General features: G+C 40.3%; 1 protein-coding gene across 3 annotated transcripts; it reads left to right on the forward strand.

Moving 5' to 3' along the window:
- Nucleotides 1–3478: 3478 nt before the first annotated feature.
- On the forward strand, nt 3479–26044 carry ap1b1 (adaptor related protein complex 1 subunit beta 1). Of its 3 annotated transcripts, none has more exons than XM_054610593.1 (22): nt 3479–3522; nt 5044–5104; nt 6254–6359; nt 6470–6605; nt 7210–7455; nt 7685–7875; nt 8267–8488; nt 8656–8776; nt 8913–9008; nt 9184–9299; nt 10412–10577; nt 11237–11335; nt 11807–12066; nt 12374–12581; nt 13690–13719; nt 13815–13952; nt 14050–14195; nt 14286–14415; nt 18350–18434; nt 19073–19159; nt 19683–19837; nt 24579–26044. In XM_054610593.1, the coding sequence occupies exons 2-22, from the start codon at nt 5068–5070 to the stop codon at nt 24651–24653; spliced, it is 2850 nt and encodes a 949-aa protein (XP_054466568.1). In that variant the 5' UTR covers nt 3479–3522; nt 5044–5067; the 3' UTR covers nt 24654–26044. The 3 variants fall into 3 exon arrangements, with proteins under 3 accessions (XP_054466568.1, XP_054466570.1, XP_054466569.1); XM_054610595.1 differs by having other exon boundaries at nt 3493–3606; XM_054610594.1 differs by lacking the exon at nt 3479–3522 and adding an exon at nt 3665–3821.
- Nucleotides 26045–27840: the final 1796 nt, after the last annotated feature.

Here is a 27840-nt window from a genome sequence, read left to right on the forward strand (position 1 = left end):
GTGTGCATGGGGATGTTTTTGCCAATCATAAGGTGTTTTTTTTGGAAAGACACTTGTGAAATGCTCATGGTTGATACAGAGAGATAGAGAGAGAGCATATGTGCTGCCATGTGCCCTGCTGAGGGGCATGGTGGAGTGCCAGGGATTTAAAGCTGCAACTCCATAAACAGTGTTAAGACTAAACCTTTAGTCAGATGGATTGGCTCCCTCTTGTGGTTTGCCATTGTATCTCTGCTTGCCTTGATAGTCAATATACTGTATGATGACTGATATTTTCATTCTCTCCACATTAGTGGTCTTCATATAGGACTCAGTAAACTCACATTTACAATATTCTAATAGGTAACATAGATTAAGGTACCACCATCATTCCTCAGAACACTACATGCACTACCAGTCTCTGTACAGTTGTCTGCTGTTATTAATGTATGGTTTCACCTTTTCACAACAACGGTTGTGTAAATGCTTAATGTGCTACAGGTTTTCAAGATTATGTTTAATGCAGTAAATCATTTCAACTTTATTTCTACTTTTAAGTGGATTAAGTGTTAATAAGAATAAGAGTTGCAGTGAAGGTTGTGTTACTTTGTGTCATTGTCACTGAAACAGAAATGTTGGGCGCTCCTGCTCTGACCAAAATTTTATCTGGAATACAATACTACACATAAACAAAAGTCAAAGGCTTAGGAGAATGAATGTGTAAATACATGTTGCTGTGCTCACTAATATATGTGAGTATTTTGTATATAAAAAGGCATTGAATATACAGTTTAATGTACATATTCACTGTAATCAGTTCTGTGCTGCCTTAGCTATGCAATGATGGTGTTGGAAATGCCTTGACAATTCCCTTTGCCTTAAAATGTATTCGCAGGTTAGTTTTTGAATGTTTTTGCTCAACATTATTAAGATCTCTTCAGTAACACTCCATTGCCATCATTAACTGTTTATGAGTATGGAAATTGGATAGTTTGAGTGTGAATGTTGAAATAAGCGAGGAGCATTGCCAATTTGAATCATACATCTTACTTGATGTAGATGTAAAATTCATGCTAAAGATATATCATTTATTGCCTCTGCCCTTAGTTGTTTTGAAATACAGGAAGCCAGATAACCTACTTAGCAGATGGATTTCAAAGGCACAGCAAAAGATGTGGTGACATCTGGTGGTTAAAGAAAGACATGTTTTATTCAAAGTAGAAGGATGCCGTTCTCAGCTGTGCTTATTAGAGCCAATCACAACGTTATTTTAAGGGAAAGTTTGATGGCCGGATAATGACCTTGAGTGTCTGAATGTGTGCAACATGGCATGAGTAATAGATACTGTAACTGGATATTAACGCTCTCTTGTGAAGCTCTTGCACAGTTGTCAAGACTATAAGAGGCCAGACCCCAGCTGCAGTACTTCTGTTTTTGGTTTGGATGGTGGAGGTGTGGACTTTGTAAAATATATTTGAAAGTGGAAAAGTTTAATTTGATGTCAATTAAGAGAAGCGGGTGACCATTTGTTTTAGATATTTTATTTACAATTGTTTTGAAAAATGTCAGTAAAATAGAAAGAAGCAACATTTGTGGATGACATCGTTTTGCAGGGCACTGACACATTAAAGGGGTTAGAGAAGAGGAATGTGCTAATGTTTTTGTACATACAGTATGAGAATATGTACAGAGTTGGAGTGAAGAGGGGAGTGATGTAGGTCTAATTATTTATTTATTAAATTAAGTCTCATTGGGCTCAAATGACATCTGTGTTCCAAGCACTGTTATATGAGCTGTACGTGTTCACTGCTGAACAAACATCAGGCATTTGAAGATTTTCTTTCCCAACAGTATACTGTAAAGAGACATAATCCATTACAAATGTTGCCAGTTTATAAACTGGTATGAAACAGACATAATTCGATTGTTTTACAATACAGATACAGTTATGTGATTTTATGCAGACTCCTCGTTGCTACAAATAATGTATGATGTGTCATATTGTAAGAGCTACACATGTAGCTAGTTATCACTTTCATCTGTATAAACAGATTTTAAAATGTATTCTAATTGTTTTAAATATTTGGGTTTGGCTTATTTGAACACATTTGCATTTTGATCAACTAGTGTTTAAAATCGACCAGTTATGTGAACTGTGACTTCATAGAATTGTTTGGTTATCAATCACAAAAGAAAACGATTGTCCTCATAATCTGCTCTTTGTCTTGCACAACTTTGCAAATTTCATGAATCTCTCTCTCACTCTCTCTATCTCTAATCAGCTAAAACTGAATGTTCATGATTTGACAATTTCTTGTTTGCTAATGTTACTTTCGGTAAAACTTCAGTTAAATGTACAGATTTCTTGACATTGTGGGATTTGTATGTATGAAATAGCAATACTGCAACATTTCACTTTTCTTTTTTTAAGTTGAAAATGCTGTCAAGTTGTTCTTGTAATAAATATCTTCCTCTGAAGTTCATGAAACATCTCTGATCAATTTTTCATGTGGAGCTTTGCTCACAGCAGTGTGCCCAACAAATTAGGAATGGATTTAGGTCAAATTGTGTCTGTATGAGAAAAGTGAAAGTGTGAACGTTTATGACAACGTTATTATTCATGCACATGTGATTTACTGTCATTTTTGTAATCGAAACAATATTTTTGGTTGTGAAATATGTAATATACTTCTATTTCCACAGCTAACTGATATCTGATGATACGCAGAATCAAAAATTTAACAAAACAAAACTAAATGCCCTATACACTGCCCTTACTTGGAATATGTCCTTTACAGAAATACTGATGTTTCATTTCAAATTATCATCACCCCATATGATGAGAAGAGAATGTCATTTTTAGCTTTTGACATACTAATCCAGTTTATTTGGTAAAATGACCTAGTTAAAACAAATGCCGACCTACAAAACATCCTATCTTTTTTAAAGTCATAGTGTGTAATGTTTGTTGATGATTCAACTCTATGGTAATTTTTGAGGCAGTTTGATGGTGCTGCTGAGTATTGTGTTATACTCAGAGGTGTTTCTAATATTAAGTCTGATTTAAATAGATGCACAGAACTAAAGAAACACCTCTAATTTCAACACAGTGTAGGTGATATGCAAGGCATGGAAAAAATATTAGAAACACCTGCATTAGCTATGTATAGAATAAACTGTCAACTGAGTTGGCTGTTACCACTTTATACACTTTTATTATTTCAGTAACTCTTATAATGATGTACTTAAACTACAAGGTACAAGTTACAAGTGATTTTTACAAGTTACATTTGATATTTTGTCAAATAATCTTTATGTTGTCCACTCTTAGAGGTCAGTGGATGAATTAAGTGGCCTTTAACATCTTATGAATGCAAATCGTAAAGTTCTGGATTAACATACTGCTGAAAGAGTTACTGAACCGCTCCTCTGAATGAAAGCTGACGCTGCCAGTCTGTTTGCAAACGTTATTTTGTGCAAAGACGGAAGTAAATGAAGTGGGAGGGGACGGAGGCCATCACAGCCCCTACTACGCCTGTCACGGTAAGGTGTTTGTGGACGTTTTCATTCCCAATTCATTGTGTGGCGAGTCTAATTTTAACTCCAGGAGGCACGTTAATTCGCTCGGTAAGTTTTAAACCTGGCCGAGAGATTAAGAGCTTAACTGTCCCGGCAAAGGCTTCCTAAAGCCCGTACTTAGAAGGTCATGTCTCAGCTGTGCGAGCTAGAAAAGTGTCCCGGCGCTAGCTGACACTGACAGGCACACTGCTGCGGACAGCTAGCTCCTAACACCAGCTCACCCTACTGCCGCAAACATGCAGGAATGGGCCAATCAATTATGCGTGAGTAGTCGGTCGAATAGCATCGTTGATTGCGGAGCTAATCTGCACCAGTTTAACCAGTTTAACCGCCACGTTTTCTAGTTTTCCTCCAGCAGGATTATACACTCTGAGCCCGCTTATGCTAACGTTAGCTTCATGCTAGTTTGGTGCTAGCTAGCTAGCGGACCCTTCCTCTACTTTCTGGCTAAGTTGGGAGTGATAACCTAAAGTCAGCTGACGTCCGTCTGAAGTAGTTATGTTGTTAATGTACACACTGTGTAAGGCTGTACTCGTAGTTCAGTGTCGGTGTGGCTCGGTAGCAGCGTGAACTCTCGTCCTAAAGTAACGTTACCGTAATCAGCTAGCTAGCGTTGACTCCTGTTAGCTAGCTGCGCTGTCAGCTGTGTGAATGAATAGCATTGGTTAGCTTGTGGCTAGCTTGTGGCTAGCCTGTCTGGTGTTGACAGCTAACGCTACATCCAGCTCAATGGATCATGAAACTGCTGCCTTAGATGCATAATACAAATGAAACGCTTTAAGTTGTCGACGCAGAACAAATGACAATGATTGTTTTATTTAGATGCCATCTGTTTCAATCACTGTAGGCAACGACCAGGGACTACATCAATATTTGCATTGTGGTCATGAAGTATCATAAACATGATGAAGCGTTATATTTATAACAATACATGCTGGCTCCCAGTAAAACAACTATCACAGTTCTTCTAAGCAGTGTCAATTAGTTGTCATTGACACTGTCACCAGAAAATACTCACTGTTAATCCAGGGCAAAACTAAAAGAGCCAAAGACACAATAATAATAATAATAATAATAATAATAACAAGTGAATTTGAGTAAATCCTGGTTTTATTTTCCCTTTAGCAGGATAATTTAATATTTTTGGGGGGGATAAACTGAGCAAGCATTGCCTTTTAACTTGAGCACTATTTCTCAAATGTTATAGCAGGAAGTATTGACTCAGTAATAGAGTTATTGTTGGCCACATGCATGCTGACCAACACGTTTCACGGTTTAAGAGGAGATTTAAGTGTCTGTTTTCTGAGAAAAATCCATTGTTTTCTTTTCTCAGATAGATCACTGCCATTTGTTCAGGAGAAGACAGGAATTCCTCTTATTTCCCTGTGATTGCACTTCTAGAGTTTCCTGTTGCACTTGTGATCCTCCAAGTTTCCACTCAGAAAAAGATTCACAGTCAACTCTCTCACTCTCTATCTTTTGCAGGAGAATCGACAATTTGGATCCAAGATGACGGACTCCAAGTACTTCACCACCACCAAGAAAGGTCTGACAGCCTGTTTGTTAATTCACAAGATAAAAGATTGACCATGTAGTTACTTTTTTTGTTTTGTTGTTGTATAGTTATAGCTATATGGATATGTGTTCATTACCAATACCTAGTTGACCAAGCTAGACGATGATTTTTTTTTTTTATCATCACCCTGCTTTGTATCAACGTTATTGCCAGGAACTGAACAGCTCTGGTTATTGTAAATCAGATTAGACATGTTGAGCATTAGCTGTCAGACATTTAACTATCCTGCTGTGCCCCCTGTTGTATTAGTGTGGCACTTTTCATGACCCAGAATTGAGCATGTGGCCACACACAGGGCTCTGGATTTGCAAACAGATGCTTATGTGTGATAGTGCTAAGACTGATGTTGCTGCGGGCAGTCTGTGGTTAACATCTTAAAGGGGTTTGGGAGTGATTAGTGGTTTATAATGTCTGGGAAACCAAAAGTAGGTAGACACAAATTTAAGCCCAAAATTGATAGTTTGCTGACAGTGTATGTTTTATACTCTACTGCATGCAGATAGACACCTCGGTAACACAATGCACTGAAATTTAAAAAAAGTATCTCCACCATCATAAGAATCAGCATGTGACCAGTTCATGATATTAATGTGAATATTTTTCTGTTGTCAATATGTATACCACCATTCAAAGGTATGCAGAATTTCATGTAATTAAATTGATATTCAATTTGTTCTGCTGTGTTCCAACTGTCACGTACTACCTGTGACAAAGCACACACACGCAAAACAAGAACCTCAATACCAAGTTTTGTTTTGAAGGTTAATTAAAAATCATATTGAATAATTGCCCTGCCTGCTGCAGCTTTATAATACAATCTTTTTATCACTGGACCAGTTTTTTGTCCTAGATATTGGAAGAAAATAATGGTAGAAGAAGCAGCCACAGTGAGCTGAGGTGTTTACACTTTTGAGTGGGGCTTAACTGTAACCTCACCTTTTTTACTGAGCTGTTAAAAAAAAATCAAAAAATCACTCATGCACTCTGTATCAGGATGGATGCACCTAAACCTCTGACTGCTGGGAAAAGGTCAATGCTGCAGTACTCTTCTCCAGCGCCTCCATCACAAATGGAATACATGATGTGTGGTTTACTTTTTTCTCTTGTGTGTGTGTACAGGGGAGATCTTTGAGCTCAAGGCAGAGCTAAACAGTGATAAGAAGGAAAAGAAGAAGGAGGCTGTGAAGAAGGTCATTGCATCCATGACAGTTGGCAAGGATGTCAGGTGAGCCAGCTAAAAATAATGTCCAATATATCCACACTGAAATAGTGCACTGTAACAAATCACCCTCCATCTTGAATCTGTGGTCACTTAACACCTTGTCCCTCCTTTAGTGCTCTCTTCCCAGATGTTGTGAACTGCATGCAGACGGACAACCTGGAACTGAAAAAGCTGGTCTACCTCTACCTGATGAACTATGCCAAGAGTCAGCCAGACATGGCTATCATGGCTGTTAACACCTTTGTAAAGGTAAAGCCCAATCCATCTGAAATGTGTAAAAATGATATAATAAATATCTATTCTAAATGTATTGATAAAGTGTACAATGCTATAAAAGGCTCGTGCAATCCTTGAGTTCTTGCAACGACTTTTTGTCGCAAAAATAATTTTAGTAATACAAGTATTAACAAAGAACATATCAATATTACTTGGAAATGGTTAATCATAAATATTAGCATTTTATTAGAATTCCACTATTTTGACAAACTGTTGGTACCAGGTTTCAGACTGTCCTCATGTTATATACAGGGGTAGAGAAATGTTTGCTTAACACTATGATTGGGAGGAGTAATACTCTTGCTAATTTAAACCTACTCATCCGTGCTGTATTAGGCTACACGTCTCTGTACAGCTGTATAAAATGACATGCCATTATCTCATTTCAATGAGATGTTTATCAAAAGTCCTTTGAAGATTTTTCTGGCTCCCTTTTATCGTACTACAAGAGGAGTGACGCGTCAATATATGATTTCAATCTTTGCAGAATGTTAGATACATTTAAAATGTCTTTCAGATGATGTAGTATGATATTGAAATAAATCAAACGTATGACCTCTCTGAACCACCCATATAGGACTGTGAAGACCCTAACCCTCTAATCCGGGCCCTCGCTGTTCGCACAATGGGCTGCATCCGTGTGGACAAGATCACTGAATACCTCTGTGAGCCACTGAGGAAATGTCTGAAGGATGAGGACCCGTATGTGAGGAAGACAGCCGCTGTGTGTGTAGCAAAGCTCCATGATATCAACGCCCAGTTGGTGGAGGACCAAGGTTTCCTGGACACCCTTAAAGACCTCATCTCTGACTCCAACCCCATGGTACGACTCCCCTCAGGCAGCCTAAAGAGTTCTCACTCAGGGTGGTGACACAGCAGGCTACAAGCCCCAGCTCTGCCTTTCAATGATAACGTCTTTGCTGGATACAAATGTTCAACATGTTATCAGAATAGTGTTTGTCCAATGACCCCTAGTTTATATCTTAGTATAGCAGGGGGGGGGTGGTTATTTTTCTGTCCCCATTTATCTTTACTCTTGTCTTCATCTTTAGGTTGTAGCAAATGCAGTGGCGGCGCTGTCTGAGATAGCGGAGTCTCACCCCAACAGTAATCTACTGGACCTGAACCCTCAGACCATCAACAAGTTGCTGACCGCTTTAAATGAGTGTACAGAGTGGGGACAGATATTCATTCTTGACTGCCTGGCCAATTACACACCTCGTGATGACCGCGAGTCCCAAAGGTAAGATAAATCACCGTCTTCATCAAAAGAGCTGTATTTAACATTCTGAACATTAATATAGCAGCAAATATCTATTTGCTATGTAAAGATATAGAGAATAACTGTCTACCTGAGCAGATAATCAACTCGCTCTCCATATGTGTTTGTTGTTATACAAGCTTCTCCTTGCTTTTCCTTCAGGGAAACACTGTTAGCTGTGTCAATACTTTTTTTGTTGTTTGCGATGTGAGCGACCGGCTCGTTATCGACTTGTTGAAAGCTGTTTATAAGCAATAAAATCATCCCATTCCTGGATCTGGCACTTTTACCACTTCATTGCAGTGATCAGATACACTCAGAAAACCCTGTATAATCTTTTGCTCTCTCTCCCGATGCCATCAACACTTTCTAGCATCTGTGAGCGTGTGACCCCACGGCTCTCCCACGCCAACTCCGCAGTGGTGTTGTCAGCTGTTAAAGTTTTAATGAAGTTCATGGAGATGCTGCCCAAAGACTTGGACTACTATGGCACCCTGCTTAAGAAGCTGGCCCCTCCACTGGTCACCCTCCTCTCTGCTGAGCCTGAGCTGCAATATGTGGCTCTTAGAAACATCAACCTCATCGTACAGAGACGGTAAATGTGGGGAGATAACCTGGGGAAGTATTCTCTATAGTTTGGGAATATCAAGCCTGGTAAAAGTTGTATTTACAGTAGCATGCTATATTTCAGTGGGATTCCTTTTTACTTTTATTTTATGTTCTATTACAGATTGCCACAAATAACCCTATTTTTCTTTTTAGACCAGAGATCCTGAAACACGAGATGAAGGTTTTCTTTGTAAAGTACAATGATCCAATCTATGTCAAACTGGAGAAGCTGGACATCATGATTCGTCTAGCATCTCAAGCCAACATCGCCCAGGTAACGCACCCACAGATGTAATACTTCCTTCTGTTGGAAAAGCAAGAAAACTTTTTCTTAGGTTGCTTTTACAAAAGCAAAAGATATTGGTCACAAAATCTTCATGTAACACTAATGCTTGACTGTCTTGCTGTAGGTCCTGGCTGAGCTGAAGGAGTACGCCACTGAGGTGGATGTGGACTTTGTCCGCAAAGCGGTCAGAGCCATTGGCCGCTGTGCCATCAAAGTAGAGGTGGGTGGAGATGACGTCATACTGTCACCAGATGTTTTGTTGAAATGTGGAACTACTTTCGAACTAGTTTATTATTTATGCATATTATATGCACACAATTTGTATGCATTCTTATTTACTTTTTTAAGTTGCAGGCCTATCATGACAGATTTTCCTTTTTCTCTTCATTCATTAGCAATCAGCCGAGCGCTGTGTCAGCACGCTGCTGGACCTCATCCAAACCAAGGTTAACTATGTGGTGCAGGAGGCCATTGTGGTAATCAAGGACATCTTTCGCAAGTACCCCAACAAGTAGGTTCCCTCTTAAGCATCAGTGTGGTCATTTGCACATTATTATTATTATTATTATTATACACTTCTTTATCCAGATTCATTCCTAACATTTGAGAAATGCAGAGTGTTGAGTGTGTGCTTTACTTGCTAGCTTTATGCATGATGCATTCATCAGGGCTGGGAGCTTGTGGACGCTGATTTTGCTGTGGGGCTGCTGTCTATCTTTAAACAGATATACAAGGCACTGATCATCAGTATTTACTCACACATACTGTTGCGACTGACGCTAGTAGACACCCTTCCTGTTCCACTTAACTGACCCTCGGAATATTTTGTTAAACAAAGTTTTCAGCCTATCCCTAAAGGCATGCAAAAGAGTTTTCAGAGAAGACGTTTGTCCTCAGAGAGTGTTTCTAGTGGACGGCACTTAGAACCCTGCCTTAATGGCAACTGCTCAAAGAAGGTCAGGCAGACTGTGCTGGAGCGTGACTTCTGCTGTGGATCCAACAGAGTGGATTCATGTGCCAGACAGAAACCTCGCCCACACAGTCAGTGGTAGACCATCACCGTGGAGTCGTGAGTCTCCAAGGGAGCAGCTTTGGAAAGTTTCCAGCTCAGCATGGCTCAAGCCTTTAGCTAAATGAGTCACTACCCACTCAAACTTCTGCCTTTTCTATTAATTAGACATCAACTAAATAGATCTGCCCTGGCAAATCTTGTAATGAAAGCATAATGTAAATTAAATGCCCACAATCACATGAACTCATCAATCACTGCAGAAAACATTAAATGGTTGAGTATCTAGCAAGTGAAGGACCCAAAGATCAGACCAGAGGTAAAAGGACAGTCAATATTGGATTTACACATGTCAGGCAGCCAGAACACACAGCTCCAAAGTAATGCTAATGTTGTTCTATGTGAGCTGGATGGGAAAGATGCCAACATGTTGTATAAGTTGGTGACATGTCGCAGCTGTTTATCTGGCCGTTGGCAGTTGTTTTTTTTCTGTCCCTCATTTTCATGAAAAGATTAATTAAGTTTTATGAAAATAATAGTAAAAAATGTTGGTGTTCCCAATACATTTGCAACATTTGAGTTCATGTTTCGTTGTTTTGCGTGACTGTGTCCAGGTATGAGAGTGTTATTGCCACCCTGTGTGAAAACCTGGACTCCCTGGATGAGCCCGAGGCGCGTGCTGCCATGATCTGGATTGTGGGAGAGTATGCTGAGCGCATTGACAACGCTGATGAGTTGCTGGAGAGCTTCTTGGAGGGTTTCCATGATGAAAGCACTCAGGTGTGTTTAGTGAAAATTATTGTGATTTACAAAATGGAAAGTACATTGGGACCAATAATTTGTAATTGGCACACGTTGGTTTCTGAAATAATTAAATTACTTGGTAAGATGCTGGAAATGGAGATAATATACCATACACAAATGCACAAACACAAATATCCCAAAGATAAAGTGATTACATTTTGCACAGATACTGATGTAAACTGCGACTTGACTGGTTGGCGGAGGCATACAATCACACAGTGGTAGTTGTAGTTATATCTGGCTTGGCCACATGCTTTTTTAGAGAAGCAAGCCTTCACTATTGCATTGGAGAGACTTTTCTGATAATAAGTAATATTGTGGGTAGAAAGAAACGCATTATGCATAAAATGTTCCCTTTTGTTGTGTTTGGTTACAGCAGGTTTAGCCAGGAGTTTGGATGTTTACTGTTAAGCAGGGTGAGCCATCCATGGGAAACCAAAGCCCTGAGAGTCAAAAAGAGTCATTTTGTTTATTTATTATGTGTGGTGGATCAGTACAGGCCATTATTAAAAGATCATAGTTAAAATAGATGCAACTTGACACTAATTTACAGTTTTAGGCAAAATGATACACTAGCTTTAAAGTTAGAATGTGAGCCGTTGTAACGTACTGCATGTGTTCACTGTGTCCTCTAGGTGCAGTTACAGCTGCTGACCGCGATCGTCAAGTTGTTCCTGAAGAAGCCCACCGAGACCCAGGAGCTGGTGCAGCAGGTGTTAAGTCTAGCCACACAGGTGAGAACAAAACATACACACATTTTATGTTGCCTTCCATCCATGTCTTCTTCTAGTTTGTGCAATACTTTCTCATCAGACACGGCTTCTGACTTTGCCCTTTTTGTATCTTTTCCAAACGTGTTCTTTTACTGAATCATTCCAGGGACACTGGAGTACTGAAATATTGATCTGAGCCTTGTGCTTCCGTTAGTAATGGCCGCAGTGGTTTGAGCTTACTCTGCTGTTACACTAATTGTGTTTTAATGGCTTTAGGTAGCGCGTTGATTTTCAAAATAACAACAAACATTATTAGAAAATGATATTATATGGACATTCTATGCTTCTGTGATTTAGTTGATGACTTTGAATCATTGCTTAGTCTCTCACATTGGGGCCAAGACAAAAAATAGTCTAACATTAAGTATTAATTAAACAATCTCCATGAATAATAATAATCCTTCATCCCCATTCCTCCATCTCTCTCTGCAGGACTCTGATAACCCAGACCTCAGGGACCGCGGCTACATCTACTGGCGTCTGCTCTCAACAGACCCTGTGGCCGCCAAGGAGGTGGTTCTGGCTGAGAAGCCCCTGATCTCTGAGGAGACAGATCTGATTGAGCCCACACTGCTGGAGGAGCTCATCTGCCACATTGGTACTCTGGCCTCTGTCTACCACAAGCCTCCCAGTGCTTTTGTTGAGGGCAGCCGTGGTGTTCAGCACAAGAGGCTCCCCGGCAGTGCTGGATCGTGAGTCATGCTCTTATTTTTTATTTATCTTTTATTTTGAGCACTGCAGGCAAAGGGGTTTGTGTACTTAAGTGGATCTAGCTTCTTGACTCTGCTATTATGTTTTCCTTCAAATCTGCTGAGTAACACACTTTCCAGTATTGTTAAGCTGTGCAACGATTTTTTCTGTGTTGCTTCCTGCCTTACATACTCACTCATCACATATATATCTAGTTAGCTTGTACATACTAATCAAATTAATTACATAAAATGCATAACCTAAATTAAAATGTTACTTTCTTTTTTCTTCTTGTTTTATTTCTTCTAGTGGCGAGAGTGTCGAGAGCCCAGATACAGGTTCTGCTACTGGAGTTACTGAGGCGCCTCCTGCTGTCATCCCATCCCAGGGAGACCTGCTCGGAGATCTGCTTAATCTGGACCTGACACCTCCTACCACCACTGGACCACCACCTCCCGCCTCCTCTGGCATGCAGCTGGGGGCTATGGACCTTCTTGGTGGAGGACTGGACAGCCTGGTAGGTCTTCTACATAAAACTGTTTGAGAAAAGCTGTCAGGTCCTGAAAGGCTGGTATAACACATCTTAGTTGAGTTCAGTAAAAGCCTTAATGTCAATGTGGCGGTATCTTTTTTTCTACCTTTTTTGGTGCTTTTTCTTTTGACCCTTGTGTGTTTTCCTTTCTTTGTTCAATGCTGCACCTGCAGATGGGGGATGAGTCTGAGCCGGTAACTACATGGAGGGAGAGGGCACAACATTCATACCATGTTGGGCCATTTTAGAACATTGATCACTGCTGTTTTACTGTAGTTCTCATGCATCAATCTGACGTTTTCATTCATCATTTATCATCTTTTATTATTGTGATATCTACAGTAAGCATGTTGTTAAATGCTTCAGTCCAACTCTTTTCTATTCTCTGGGCTCTGCATTGTGTTTCGATCAGCCGCCCATTCCCCTGCGGACGGACACTCCTCAGTCACCTCAGCTTCCACATCAGTCCCCATCGCCCCCAGATTACAGCCCCACTGAGGTTGGTCCAGGGGACCACGCTGGACCAGTAAAGGCCAGCACCAGTCTAGAACCCCCTCTTGTCCCCTGTTGTACCACTGTGTCCTCTGAGTAGTCCTCCCCAACAGTGCTCTGTGCCTGTTGCATTGTTTATGTTCCCCACTCCATTTGTGGAGGTGAGATTTTAGTAAATCTCGTCTATGTTTATTGTCAAATATTGTCTTCCATGCACAGTAGCAAACCTTTTGTCACCGTGTGGAATCACTATATTTTGTTGCACCGCCAGTCTTGTTCACTGTACCCCCAACCTTTTCATCACCACAATACACTCATCTGGTGAGTAGCATTTGAACAAAACCTAGTGGATTTCAAAAGCCACTCAGCCTGAGTAGTGTGGGCAGCAAAAGGTCAGTTACATGAAATGAGAGTTTCTCCCGTACTTGTGTCTCCTTCTTCTTGCCGTCACTTGTAAAAAGTGTAAACCCCATGGCTGTCATTAATCACAGAAAGACATTCCTCAGACTCTCACACCCTTCCACCATCGTCCAGAATATTATTTAATGTTGCACCAATAGATGACATGATTGTTTTCTGTGCCTATTCCCTTTCTATCCAGCTTGGCGGAGACCTTGGAGGAAATCCTGCTGTAAGTAATTTGTCTGAGATTTTTTTGGACTTTGATTTCTCAGTACAGGGTGATATTGAACGTGTTAGGCTAACGTGTTGCTTTGCGACCCACAGATGGGGGCTGGTTTCGGTGCTCCTCCAGCTGCGATGCCGGCCTCTTTCAGTGCCCCGGTTAGCGGCGGTCTGGATGACCTGTTTGATCTCGGAGGAGGAGTTGGTATGCCCATGGGAGCCTTCAACCCTCCTAAAACAGTGAGTCTTGATTCACAAGGATTAGACATACTGCAGAGAATGATGTTGCACCAGTAGTTTGATCCCGAAACAACTATCTGATCTTGTCTCTGTTCAGGTTTGGCTTCCAGCCATGAAGGCCAAGGGTCTGGAGATATCAGGCGTTTTTGTTCGCCGTGCTGGGGTCATCCAAATGGAGATGACACTCACTAATAAAGCTATGAGTGTTATGACTGATTTTGCCATCCAGTTTAACAGAAACAGGTAAGACCACTTACTTAGAAATGTGCTGAGATTTCTGTAAATTTCACATTTTGTTACAATGAACCCTTCCCCCTCTGTGTTCCTCTGAAGCTTCGGTCTCGCTCCGGCTGGTCCCCTCCAGATCCTCACTCCTCTTAGCCCGAACCAGAGTATTGAGGCGGCCCTTCCCCTCAGCACTGTGGGACCTGTCATGAAGATGGAGCCTCTCAACAACCTGCAGGTAACACCTTCACAATATTAATTTCCCCTGAATTTAATGTGACTGCTAGTTTTAGTTTTTCGTTGAACAGTTGTACAGTGTTGCATCCCTGCTTCTGCCTCCATTTTCCCTAAATGACTCGGGACTGAAGTTTTGAGCCTCATGCTCGTGACAGTGATGTGACTTGTCAGGATTGTCACTTGTCAAGCACAGACTAGAAGCGCAGGGTTATGCATGTCAACTGTTGTCTGTCCTTGCATGTCTTCCTACTGGGCCCAAATGCCTGGAACATTGTGACAGCGCTCTGTTAGAGTTTACATTGGAAAGTAAACAGCGTTTGGAGACATGGCAGAAAGATGATTAGTAATCATGGAGACCAATAATCTTTGGAGCTGATGTACATTTGCAGTAAAAATGAAAGTCTTAATGTTGTTCACTTGATAGAGCAGGTGCCCCAAGTACTAGGGCAGAGTCCTTCCTGCAGCATCTGATTATCTACTTGAGTCATTAAAATCAAAAGTCAAAATCTGAAATAGCACAAACTGTAGTTTAAATTCCTTTAAGCATATGTTTAATTAAATGCTGCAAGAGTGAACTTTTCAACATCATCTTTTAAACATTAACATAATCTTTAAAACATGAGAGAGCCATTGCTTTCGCCATGCTGACACCTTCTTTGCATGTACTGCAGTCTGCCCTCCCAGGTGTTCGTTGAGTGTAAAACTCCCATACTGCACTTTTAGACCTTTTCATTAGTGATAATTTTAGTTGCCAGAATTTCAACTTTTTTGTCATTTATCTTTATATTTCTTAAATTTACAGAACTAAAACATCAAAATGCTTCATGGTTGGGACAAATTATGGACCTGACTTTATCTCTTTGGGACATTAAGTTGTGTCTTAGAATACATGACCATGTGTCTTAAATGATTAGTAATGTGTCCTCACTGTTATTCAGCTATACTGTTGAATTCCCCTGTTGGAAATAAAACAGAAATTAAAACATGAAACGACCATCAAAACGGTTGTGGGTTGTAAGTAAAAAGAGCGGCAGAGGCTGGCTTGTCTTTGATCAGCGGGGTTCTTTCAACTGGGCAGAATTGAGGACTGGTGGTGTGTGCAGCTGGAGAGAGAAGATAAGAGTGAGGAGGGGGATGATAGAGGTGGGGGTCATTACGGGCCAAACAACAGGCGGCTCCTTTGTTTCTCCTGGCCTCAGTGGGCCTGCTAACCTTTTCACTCCGCTGCCTCTTGGCCCAACTTTGATGGGTACTGTTGGCAGTATTAACATTATCTCAGATATTTATTTTTGAAAGGTTGTGCATTTTTTTAGTCTTGATGGAATATATGTCCAAGAATATTATTTTGAGTCAATCAATTTAAAAACTTTGGGTTTCATGGCAGTTTTTCCCACTCTAAGACCCTCTGCAGGGTCACAGCAGTTGAATTTAGAGACATCAAAGTGGTGACTTCGTCAAGTGTGCTGGACATTTACAGCGCTGAATTAATGCTGAATAAATGCTTTTGTACAAAAGCAAAGAACTAGATTGTCAAGTAAACGTACTTTGTGATCTACCAAGATATTAGTCACTGTCACCTGGACAGATAATCAGTTTAGTTACTAGATGACATCGTTGCTGTGTGATACTGCACCTCTACTCTTGGTCACTGTTAATTAACAACAATAATATAATTCATAACAATAATACATGTAAATAGCAATATTATCTTAATATATAATATATGTTTGAAAAGGCTATTTATTTTCTAGATTGCATTTAGTTGTAAAATGTCAGAAAATAGTTTAAACTTAAAAATAAAAATACTTTTACATATGATTGAACATTCGTTGCATTAAAGCCCTTACCAAACAGGTTCACACGACGCTGATTAAGCCTAACGCCGCCAGGGAAAGCTCTCTGTGTTTCTCAGTAGAGTCGTGGTGTCTCGTGTCTGTGGCGACATTACCACGTTCTCAGAACAAGTTGTTTATTAACTCAACAATAATGTCAATACATCAGCAGTTCACAAAGTGCTGTAGACCAACATTGCATTCCTCGTAACAATTCTTCACAGCGTAGCTGCTTATTCTAGCTCTCTGATTGGTTACTCTGTATGCTAGTCTACCTGTGTTACCCAATACCTTGACGGGCATAAAGGGGGGACAGACAATAGCTGCAGCAGCTAGGAGTATGACTGAAGCTAAAGCGTCCAAGAAAAGTGTGTAGTGAATGATCCAGATTAAAATTCAGTTGGGGAAGGATTTAAGTAAAAAAAAAAAAAAAAGAAGCAAAGGAGCACCCCTGGGGACGGGGGAGATGAGGCGAGCTCATCTGTAGGCATACGTCATGAGCATGTCGACAGTGCTTGTGTAATTCAAATTCATATTGAAATGATACTATTTTTAATTACTCTCACAAGCAATAGCCTTAAACATGTCACTTAAAATATCCAGAGTTGACAAATTCAAAAAACTTTGTATTAACTGTCAAGACGACTAAAAGAACAGGCACATATTAAAAAAAACTCTTATAATACCTAGGTAGTAAAGTTATTTTAGTTAACAAACATACAGAATTAAGCTTTGAATAGTTGTGTATGTGTATGACTCGGCGCGTTACTGGCAGTCCTGCATGGCACCCAGGAACAAGATGCCCTAATGAATTATTCACAAGTCGTTCTTCAGCTCTCCTCCGGTCAAACTCATTGTCCCCCTAACAGCTCTGATCAATATCACCGGCTGCCTTCAGGTGCCTCCATTATACCGCAGTTGTTCTCATGTTTCAGTGTCTTGTACTTTTCCCATCAGGGCCTAAAGACTGTAAAAGATCCTGTCTGAGGAGCCTAGGTTAACGATAACATTCTTTTTTTAAATATAGACCTGCTGTTGGGGGCTATTTTTGTTTTTCCTCCGTTGTCGTCTTTGTGTCTTTTATTTTCTTATTTTGGTATTTTATTTTTAACCACTGTCAACTATTTTTATCTCCTTAAATATCCATCTTTAGTTTATTCCTCTTGTAAAGCACTTTCTGGAGGCTGTTTGTAGAAATTGTTATTTTTGTAATATTTAACTTGTAGGGTAACCGTTCAATACGAGTTTGGTACAGCAGGAAAACGCCAAATTCATAAGGATGGTTTCCTTTAATACATTTTGAACATACAGAACTGCACGTGTCAAAGACAGACTTGATCCTCTTGCTTGGGGACTGATGTAACATTTTGCCCACTGTTAACTTTTAATAAATTATGTTAAATATAAAAATAACATTTCAATTAATTCGGTTTGAACACTGAAAAAAATAATGAATACATCGAAAAGTACAAAATATAACTAGTGCATTAGAAGGAGTGTGACGAGTGCTCTGTTTGACCATTCGAAGCACCCAAACATTATCACCCCGGTGATCAGCAGATCTGGGTGTTGCCGTTAAATGTGCGTTTGCATGACTGACTCACACGCCAATATGCTTGTTGTGCCAACCTCAGCAAATATTGCTTACGGCGTATAGCATATGTTTTCAGATGGAACTTTACGCTTGTAAACTTTGGTTCCACATTACATGCATTAATCTACATCCTTTATTCTGAGTGCTGCTTGACGGTTCGGTACAAATACACGAGCCGTTACAACCCTGTTCGCTTGTAAGTTATGTTTGAGGATATTCTTTAGAAAGGAAAAAAAGCCTCATGCTGACTGTGAGACGCAGTAAGACGGGAGGCCAGGGAAGAACACTGATGATAGTGTAGTAAAGTATAATATAGTAGTATTGGCTGTGTGTGAGTGTGTTTGTGGAAGACTGAGATTGCCAGAGGCCTGTAGCCCTCTTGTTCAGTAAACAGCACACATACACCAGCAATGTCCATCCTTGAAGGGCGCTTGAAAAGTAATTACCCATGTACTGCTTCTTGTTTCTCCTCCTGTCGTCCTCTTCCTTGAATGTAATCACTCTCGCAGGTGGCCATTAAGAACAACATCGACGTATTCTACTTCAGCTGCCAGTACCCCATCAGCATGCTGTTTGTGGAGGACGGGAAGATGGGTGAGTGTGTCTCGGCTAAACCTCTTCACTCAAAAGCCTCAAACCCCGGCTGACGTCAATGCCACACACATACATCAGTCACTCAGCGAGGACACATTATTGAGATTGTAAAGATATTAGGTGTGTGTGTGTGTGTGTGTGTGTGTGTGTGTGTGTGTGTGTGTGTGTGTGTGTGTGTGTGTGTGTGTGTGTGTGTGTGTGTGTGTGTGTGTGTGTGTGTGTGTGTGTGTGTGTGTGTGTGTGTGTGTGTGTGTGTACTCACTCTCCTCTCTGAGCTGCACAGCTGCTCCTGAATCGTACACTCATATGAAATAATTTGAAATGACCACATGGCAAAGCCTATTTTTGTATACTCGTATGTGAATAAGGAACTATGTATTTTCTCATTTTAAGTACTTTACTGCAAAATTAATGGTTAACAGTTCAAAGTGAAATTATAGAGATAAAATACATAAATACAGGCCTCACTTATATATTTCCCAGCTTTACGTACACCATTGCTACTTTGGGGTCTTTCTCCTTTTGTGTGTGTTTCCGTCTGATTTACCGCAAGACCTAATGTTATTCTCATACTGTGTTAGTTTCATTTTGTGCTCCGTCTTTGGACTCATCCAGTGATTGTGTCTCTTTGTCCACAGAGCGACAGGTGTTCCTCGCCACATGGAAAGACATTCCTAATGACAACGAGTCCCAGTTTCAGATCAAAGACTGCCATCTCAACTCAGGTGAGAAAGATGGAAGGAGAACAGAGACTGCACCACCTGAATACACTACACGGTGCAGCCATATCCTGCTGCTTCTTGATATGTTGAAATAGACTGACATAATGGCGATCTCAAATCCTCACTAATGAAGCTAGCGGCATTTGATGAGAACTCATCAGCTGCAGTTTTACACAAGCTTGAGAGCAGCTGAACTGGAGAATAATTCCTAACGACAGCTTAATGGAGATTTCCCCCCACAGATTAGATTCCTTCTTCATGAATAAAGAGAGAGGGTTTCACATCCTACTGGGAAGCAGTAGCGAGACAGAGGCTGAGGAGAAAAGTTAATTCCAAATTAGTGACTATCTTTGCTACACGGATAGCCTGGGGTGATAAAGGAAAAATAAATCCTACATCGTCTGTAACATTTAATGATTGTTTGATGACTAAAACTGAATACTAAAATAGGTAAAATAGTGCAAGTACAAAAACATTTTGCATTTTGACTGCATTGTCCTCATTTTCAATCATGTTCCTCCAACAGATGCGGCCTCCAACAAGCTTCAGACTAGCAACATCTTCACCATAGCCAAGCGTACAGTGGAGGGTCAGGACATGCTGTATCAGTCCATGAAACTCACCAATGGCATCTGGGTGCTGGCTGAGCTGAGGGTGCAGGCAGGAAACCCAAACTACACGGTGAGTACCTGTTGTATTAGCTGAATTCAGGATTTCAGTCATATCACTGTTGTGCTCTTGCTGTTGTGTTTTACTATTTAAAATAGATTTACCAGAAGAAATGGCTGCTGAGAGACAGTGACAGCCTTTAGTATTTTATTAAAGAACGTTGTTTTAAAAACCTACAGTATGTGTTTGCAAACTATTATAAAAGGAGAGATTTAACCAACTTTACGTTGTACGTACTTATGTGTTAGACAATTTGTTGACATGTTATTGTAGGCAACATTATTATACCTGCATAATCAGAAACAACTTGATTTTACCTGTCCTGGGGTAAAATGCCTACATTGATCAAAATATTCATATGTCATATGAGGTGGTAATGATAATATTTATTTTATCAATGACTAAGAAGTTCATCTGTAGAATGGTTAAACCATGGCTGTTTGTTTGCAATGCTAATTGTAATTCAGTTTACCTTCTTTACTTTTTACTAAAACACAACCAATGTTAATTAGCCTTACTTGTTTATTTGTTTTTTCTTTTTTGACATGATGGTTTTGCAAGTATTTTATTTTTAAGAAAGGATTGGTACACAGCAGCACATAGACACCATTACAGTGTTACAGGAGTAGACAATACTCCAATCTAAAAAACTAAGAATTAAATAAAACGAAGTAAGCCCTTTTCATAAGAGGTTCTTATCTATTCTTGAAATCTGATCAGTCACTTAGCCAATTTACATTAAAAAAAAAAAAGAAATCCCATTTTTCAAACTACCTTTTAATCCAGTGTGCACAGACTGATGCTATCTCATGTAATTTACCCTGATTTACATATCTGGAGCCTTGTCTATTTTTGGTGGCTTTAATTAAGCAAACCAAATGCGTGTTTTAAGTTTCTATGGTGTGTACGCACCATGGTAACTGAAAACACAGACTTTAATTTGCTTGGTATTGGAGATCTGTCCCATAATAAATTAAAGGGGTCAACCCATTTATCAATAACTTTGATCCAGAATTGCCTCACAGATCGTCATTCACACATACATTGTAGTAACGTCCATTCTGCACTTCAGCACAATATAGAAATAGAACCTGACTTGCTGAATTAAATCAGTATGATGGAGTTAACGAAATGCTGTCATCACCGCACGTCACCGATGGAGACCAATGACATAGCAGAGACATAACAGAGATTGATGTGCAGTAATGAGTGCTAGAGAAAAAGCTGCTTGATTGTGCAGTGATTGAAGTGCGGTGCTAGTATTTGTGACTCAATTGTGTGTGTGTGTGTTTATTTGTTTGTGTTCTCCATTGTGTTGTTGCATGTCTGCTTTGTCAGCGTGACACGGCCTCTGCTCTTGATGGATTGTGTTTGGCTTAGAAATTCCGCATGGCTACCGTCCAGAACGGTGACCTTGATGCGACTCCTCCGAGCTCATCACTCAGTCTGCTTTCAGTTCATGTTTTTATTTATAGGTGGCATTCACTGTCTTTGTCTTCTCCAGTCTAGACTAGTCTGTTTGTCAGTCACCCAGCATTGTTAACTCTTCAGGTTATTATAACCGCATATATGAGATTAGAAATATACGTATTTAGGTGTATTTCCTTGAGATAAAGGCTGAGATTAATTAACTGAAGTGAAAGCTTATTTTTACTTTTATTATTTGTAACGCATTTATTTATTTTGCTGGAGGCGGTGCGTCTTTCATTTTCTTTGTTGCTTTTTTTTATTTTTATTTCCCCCGTGCGGAGGTGTTTTTCTCATTTCTCAATTTTTAAGTTCAAATAGATCCTCAGCGGGGCAGGAAACGCTCCCTACTTTTTGAAGACGGATCATAAATTGTTAATCTAGGAGAAGACTAGACTTTCGAGCTAACGGTGCTGCATGTACAGAGTGTATTCTGATGCTTATCTCTCCGCTCTCTCTCTCTTTGGCTGCTGCATGGTCCCTCTTGGCAAAGCACATTAAAGCCAAGCTGCTGAAGCCTTTTGTCAGCAGCTATATTTAGACCTGAAGAAGTAAAGCCCCAACGCTGCGTTTGTTTTCTGGGATTTATTGTGATTCAGAAGACAAGACATAAAAGCAATTGTAATTTGCTATGAGTGAAAACGTACAGTAGCATTTGATTTGGGCTGCTGCTTAGCGATGTTGTTTTAAGGTTTTTCTGATATCTCGAGGTTCACCACCACAGGTGACCCCTTTCACATCGTCAGCATCTGATACCTCGTTATTAAAATAGTAAAGTAAAAGTGTCAGCAGCTCTCAAATTCCCTGCGACTTACTTCAATCGGATCTCATGTATACTTTCTATTTTTTATTGTGGGGAATTGGGACTCCAGCTTATCTTTTTAACATGAAGCACGGCCTCCTGTCCCCATGGCAACTATGTGACCAGTGATGTCTGATTTTCCCTTTCCAACCTCTTGAGCTGGTAATTCTTAGGATTTTGGTCAAAGTCGGCTTCAACACAGAAATGGAGACCAAAGTGCCGCCCTGCACTTAAACATAATGTGCTAACCCTCTACAGAAGCAGAGCGTTACTGTTTGGTTTAAAAACAGGAACATTCATAGAGATAATATATATTTGTTTTCTTTCAGAGATTCTGTAGTATCAATAAACCATGCTATCTGTCTCTCATTGGAGAATTTTGGTTTCAAAGAGTACCACCATTTTGGTATCAAAGCATTTGAAATTGAGTCGTGTGAACACCTTGATACTTGAAGTCCATTATTCCTGTCTGATGAAACAGAGCTGGATAAAAAAATCTCTCAATCTATACCAGACACACACATTCAGGGATTACACCCTCCTTCATCATTAGTTTGTTCCTTGTTCCTTTTTGCCTGTGTACTGCTATGATGATACTAATAATCTTTTAGCAGAAAGCTGTAAAATGAACACATGACTGCCGCATTTTCTGGCTCTCTTAATAGCAGTTTCTACACCGTGGCTAGAGCATCAGCATTTCCTCTCATCTTTTACCCCATGCTGACAGGAGAGCCCTGCCTAAATGTTGCCAGCAGCCGCATGCATTAGTAAAGAGCTCAGAATGTGCAAAGGCAACACTTAAGGAGCCGTGTAGTACCACTACTTTATTCCACTGCAGCTCTGTGGTGTCCAACATAAACATTCACCTTCTGGTAGATCTTGCTGTAAAGCTTGTCACTCACCAGATCTCCGGTTACTAGCTGATCACTGTTATTGATATCGTGTTGCCAGTCTCAAAGGGAAAACGTTGCAGTGTTCTCACAATACTGCAACACTGTAGACACTGTACGCTGAAAAATATTGATATTAGATCCCATTTCAGAAGAAAACTGACAGATGAGGGCTTAAAAACGAGTCCTTAAAAACCTTGAATTGTAATGAGGTAGTGTTGAGGAGGGATTGCTAAATGAACTCCTTGTTATCACATCGTCTCTGGATCGAATCCAGCTGGACATCTTTGTTGCATGTCCTCCTCTCTCCGAGTCAGTTCTTCATGTCTGCTGGTTGATAAAGGACACACAGTGCCTATAAATACTTTTACCACTCAAACTGAAATTGAGATTTCTAAAGCTTAGAAGTATTCTGGGAATTAGTTTCTTCTCTTTCTGCTTTGTTTGTCACTTTAAACCAGTCGTAGCGGTTCTGCACTTTCTATCTTTAGCAAACTTGCACTTTGATCCCCCCCAAACTATTTTCCACTGGAACAAATGTGATTCTAAGAAATGACAGTGATGAAAGCTGAAAGAACAACAATGAGTAAGAGGCCAAGCACTGTGTGTGTGTGTGTGTGTGCATTGTGTGTGTGTGTGTGTCTCTCAGGGCAAGATGAATGCTGCACAGAGACGTGGGTTATTAAAGGCTCCATTTGTAAAAGGAGAAAGCACAGCTGGTTTTGATCGTGCAGCAATTAATTAATGAAACATTTTTAAATATTCCGAATCACTGTCTCCTGTATGTATTAATAAACGCAATGCCATGACAGGATCTGTCCTCATATATTGCCAAGCTGCAGCTGTGTTTCTGAGGAAATATCATCTGCAGTATGATTGCTGATGGGAAAATAACTCACTCTGTGAGACGATATGAAATCCTAAACCTGCTCCCAGCTGAGACTAACATCAGAGGCTGCCTCTTCTTTCTCAGTGTGTTGTGTCTATATTGCTGTCTGTCGGTCTATCTGTGTCTGATGAGACAGAATCAAGGACTGTTTCCATAAAGATCATTTTTATTATCTGAAAAATAATCAATTTTGTGTCCTGGGAAACAAAACAAGTGACTGTTGCCTTATTGGTCTAATTTATTCCCACAAGCTTATGAAGAGATATTAACAACGCTCATTTCTGGTGTTTGCCTGATGAAGACATTGTTGGCGAAATGTTCTTTCATTAAGAAATGTTTGGACTTGCAGAGTACCTGTGATTTCTATTTTTCCTTTGAAGTCGAGCCATTTATATTAAAGACTAGGATGAAATATTAAGTTTCAAATGTACTAAAACAAACTGCTTCACGTCTCTCTTGATTTTGTAAAATGACTTGTCCTTAAAAATAACTACTTTGTCTCCATGGGCGTACATAAACAATGTAAAAGTCAGTGTATATTTTCTTAGTTTCATCATGTTGCTAAAGGTTTATGTGACTTGTTACTGATGGTAAATTGTGTACTAAATGTCCAACAGCGCAAATGTATGAAACCTGCGTCTCTTTAAGCCTTTCATTTTAGCACTAAAATCATATTCAACCCTCTCCAACTGTTCTCTCCCGCAGATCTCTCTGAAGTGCAGAGCTCCAGAGGTTTCCCAGTGTGTCTTCCAGAACTACGAGACGGTGCTGAAGAACTGAAAGCCTCCCCACATCGACCCGGCTGTCGCGCTCAGACTCCAGGCCACTTCTCCTGCTCTCCATCACCTCACTTACGAACCATATTACGACCTAATGCAGTGCAAGGGCCACTTCCTGCTGCGTTGGCACTCTGTATGTCAATCCAGCTGTTAAATTGGGATGTTTCATGATTTTTGTCTCATTTTGATCCATCGCTGGTTATTTTTCTTTCTTAAGACTGCAGGAAATCCTGATTTCCTGTCCCCTCTTTGTATGTTTCTTATCCAAAAAGAATCAGTTTCAGGACATAACCTTTCGCAATTTTGGTCGTCCACTCTGTGATGACTGGTATTTTTTGGGGGACAGACTGCTGCATTCCAGTGACTGTGTTCTCTGCATGAGGCTTTTTCATCATTATCAATTCCCATTTCTCTGTAAATTGGAGTCTATTTTTAGCGTCCGCAATCAGCAGGTGAATCTTCACTGTCTGCATATTTATTTAGGGTACTTTCAAGAAAAAAAAGGCTTTAACTTTCCTTAACCCTTCCCCTGTGTGGGGTGGCTGTTTGGGCTGTAGAAAAGACACATAGATACTCACAAACTACATTATTTGTCTTTGTACTTTGTCATTTTTCTAGTTTTCTTTAGTGTCTGTGGATCTTCTGCTATCCCTGAGAGCAGGCTGTGTGCTTGGAAGCTTGTTTGTTGGTGTGCAGTTCTTTAATTTTTCCATCAACATCTGGACATTTTAGAGACTAGCAGCAGTCCTCCACTGCCTCCTCTCTTCCTTAGTCATTCCATGGTTTGATTTGTGTGTGTGTGTGTGTGTGTGTGTCTGTAGACTGGTTAGTGTTCATATGGCAAGCTGAGAGAGAGCCTCAGGTGCTGAGGATTTTGAATTTGCTGCTTCCCCGCCTGCGTCAGCGACAGCCACTTAGCTCTCTCTCTCAGCCTCTCGAGTACCATGGCCACTGAGATGAAGGCTTATGTGAGATAACTCTAAACGTATGATGCCATGGTTTGTAACAGTTCTGAGTAATAAGTAAACATGAAAGTAGCAAACTGTCTACATCCAAATTGTCCCTGTTCTACCTGCAGACATGACCAAATTAATTGGATTCCTTTTCTCCGAGTCATTACACTGAAGCCCTTTTTATCGGCTCTACAGGATGTCTGCGCCCATGCTAACAGCTTGTAAAGATTAGAAGAGAAGCTGTGTATGCTGACCGTGTCTTTGTGTGTGGTGACAGCTGATTCATTTAAAATGCTGTTAAAAAAACAAAAAAAAATAATCAAAAGAATCTGATGTTTAATCATGTTTTTGATTGACATGATTTTGTTCATTGTGTGTACATCAAAAATAACTATTAAAAGTCTTGATAAATTCACATAATCAGTCTTCAGTGTTTGACATTATGAACAAAATGCAGTGCAAGGACATTTTTTATGGCACAGTTTACAGGTGCCGCTGTCACAGGATGCAAAATGTGACTTCTGTTTTTCTTTGCTTGGTAAAGTCAACATTCCCAAAGTCCCTGGACGCCAGCGTGCATTGTTTACACACACACACACACACACACACACACACACACACACACACACACACACACACACACACACACACACACACACACACACACACACACACACACACACTGCTTTATAATCATTGATGACCTTTGAGGCGTTAACGTCTCCTCTCATAGGCTGCTCAGCGTCTGCTCCAGTGTTACAGAATTGGCAGCCCTCACAGCTTTGCATACAAAGTCTCTCAGTGTTGTTCAACCTTGAGTCGTGAGTGAAGTCCGAGGTTTATCAACAGCTGGGTGCACCTTTTAAAGTGGAACGGCTCCTCTGCAGAGCTGACAGGGTTTTAAGGTCCGAGCTGCTCGGAGAAAGCTTAACTAGGATTTCGACTGCATCACTTAATCATGAACACGAACGCCTCTCGTCTCAGATCTGCTCTAAGCAGAGAGGAGTGGGTAGTCCAAAGCTGTGATAAGAGGCTGTTTTACTAATTAATGATCTATGATATTGATCCTATATGATGAACGCATGCCAATAGGGGGCGCCACTGCATTGCTTTCAGGTAAAGGCTCAGTTTGTTTGAAGGAACTATTATAGACTTTAAGAGTTTATGAATTTAATTGAATTAGTCAATCACCATGTTTTACAGATTGGTTTAATCTAAATCTGTACAACCTTTTTTTGGCAGATGTTTGTCCTCCTGCAGCAGGACACTCGCTTTGTGTTTTAGTTATTTAATTCATCAGGGAGGAGAAAATCTGGACCAAAGACTATTAACAAGTTACTACTGCAGATTTGATGCTGTGACACAAGGGACATTTTTTTTTTTAATGCATTTACTGCATTTGTAACAGCCTTATTTCAAAATGCAAAGAAAGAACTCCAGGGCTGGATTTTCCTTCTGTAGGGTCGTGGGGCAGAAAAATTAGGTGTGGGCCCCTTTTAACCACCGGGCCCCTTCTTCATTTACCGTATTCTTAGAAAAAAAAATGAAAACACAAACAGTATTTACAATTTAATACTTACTGTCCTCATGCCTACTTTGTGCTAAAATGAATGAACACAAATGTATTTAAAAATAAGAACCATGTACTTTTAACGTCAATGGAAATAATGAAAACGTTTTTTTTTTAACATGGACGGCCTGAGGGGCGCATTGGAAGTGAGAAGGTGTTGGTTTGCCACAAAGCCCCTCCACAGGACAGGGACTCCTCACGTTGAGGTCCTTATAGCGGCCCTGCATCAGTGGTACAAATGATTAAGTAATTGTAATTGATAAAACTAGCACTTTGGGGCCCCTGAGGGGGGGAAATGCCCTGCTTTCTTTTGGTTGGAAATCCAGCCTTGATAAACTCATACCTGTAGTCCCAAACATCAGAAACCCTCTATAAACGGTGTCTTATAGAAAGAGCCGCCTTAATAAACTGGGTAATGTGTATTCCTCTCTTGTCACTCTCTTTGTTGCCATCCAGCAGTGGTTGATGGGACACATCTGCCCGAGGACCCTCTCAACTCATAAATCGTGTCTCTCGGAGATGTGATGTGCAGTCTTGCCTCACTCCTCCATGACCCTGACACGGAGATGATGTATAGTGGATGCTCTGTTCCTTTCCCATTTGTTTGCAGCGTATGGGAGCTCGAAGCTTGCACACGCCTTGCGAGAGGCATAATCCTATTGGAT

The sequence above is a fragment of the Anoplopoma fimbria genome, chromosome 13 (assembly GCF_027596085.1).
Source record: "Anoplopoma fimbria isolate UVic2021 breed Golden Eagle Sablefish chromosome 13, Afim_UVic_2022, whole genome shotgun sequence".
In the NCBI taxonomy this organism is placed as follows: domain Eukaryota; kingdom Metazoa; phylum Chordata; class Actinopteri; order Perciformes; family Anoplopomatidae; genus Anoplopoma; species Anoplopoma fimbria.